Genomic DNA, 818 nt, shown 5'->3' on the forward strand with positions numbered 1-818 from the left:
ACTAATTAAGGATGTTTAATTAATATAATTAAACTTTTTTGCATCAAATTTCCAGATTCTTATTTTCCTCTTCTACTTACAATGGAAAGACAATATCCTCAACAGCTTCAAAGTGACAAGTTGCAATCAGAGTCTCTTTGAAATCTGTGAAGTTGACACGATAAATGTATGATTCTTCTGTTCCTACAAAAAATTGGTGTCCTTCTCCTCGAAGTGTGATGGAAGTGATGCCACCTTGTAACTGAATTTTCCTTTAAGGAGAGGCAAAAAGGTAAAGTCGATTCACTCAACCAATAAGTATTTATAAACTATCTGAAGATTACAGAGAAAACAAATCAGGCATATGATTTGGAACATGCCCTCAAGGAGGTGACACAGTTGGAAAGGCAGGAGTTACTCACCAAGGTTGTGTACCCATGGTCGGTAAAGAGAGAGGTCAGAATAGGGTAAAGCAGTCAGGGAAGGTTTGTCAGTGAGATAAGACTGAAATGGGTTGCGCAACACAGGCAGGATGTGGCTAGAGGGAACATTCCAGGCAGGTATATGGGCACAAAATGACCACGGCAACTAAACTCTATTAATTTCATTTCTAAAAAATAACACTAAAATTGGGGGGAAAAACACTTTATGTCAAAGAATGCTATTATAACCTTATTTAAAAGAATAAAAAGTTGAAAACAACCTAAATATACAATTCTAATGAAATTGTGAAATGATCTATATTCTACCAGACATCAACTTCATAGAATATTTGCCTAGCCATAAAACAATGTTTAAAAGATTATGTAGTATATGGTATATATGTAATACAGGTATAT

The 818-nt window shown here is 34.7% G+C and overlaps 1 protein-coding gene across 1 annotated transcript in view; it reads right to left on the minus strand.

Annotated features, from left to right (window-relative positions):
• The window catches only part of CFAP52 (cilia and flagella associated protein 52), a 61,258-nt gene that overhangs the window by 31,574 nt on the left and 28,866 nt on the right, over positions 1-818 (minus strand). Inside the window, exon 8 of the mRNA XM_012655600.1 lies at positions 81-251. Within this exon, the coding sequence (XP_012511054.1) occupies positions 81-251 (171 nt within the window). The remainder of the gene's footprint in view (positions 1-80; positions 252-818) is intronic.

The sequence above is a fragment of the Propithecus coquereli genome, unplaced genomic scaffold, assembly GCF_000956105.1.
Source record: "Propithecus coquereli isolate 6110/MARCELLA unplaced genomic scaffold, Pcoq_1.0 Scaffold482, whole genome shotgun sequence".
Taxonomy (NCBI): Eukaryota; Metazoa; Chordata; class Mammalia; order Primates; family Indriidae; genus Propithecus; species Propithecus coquereli.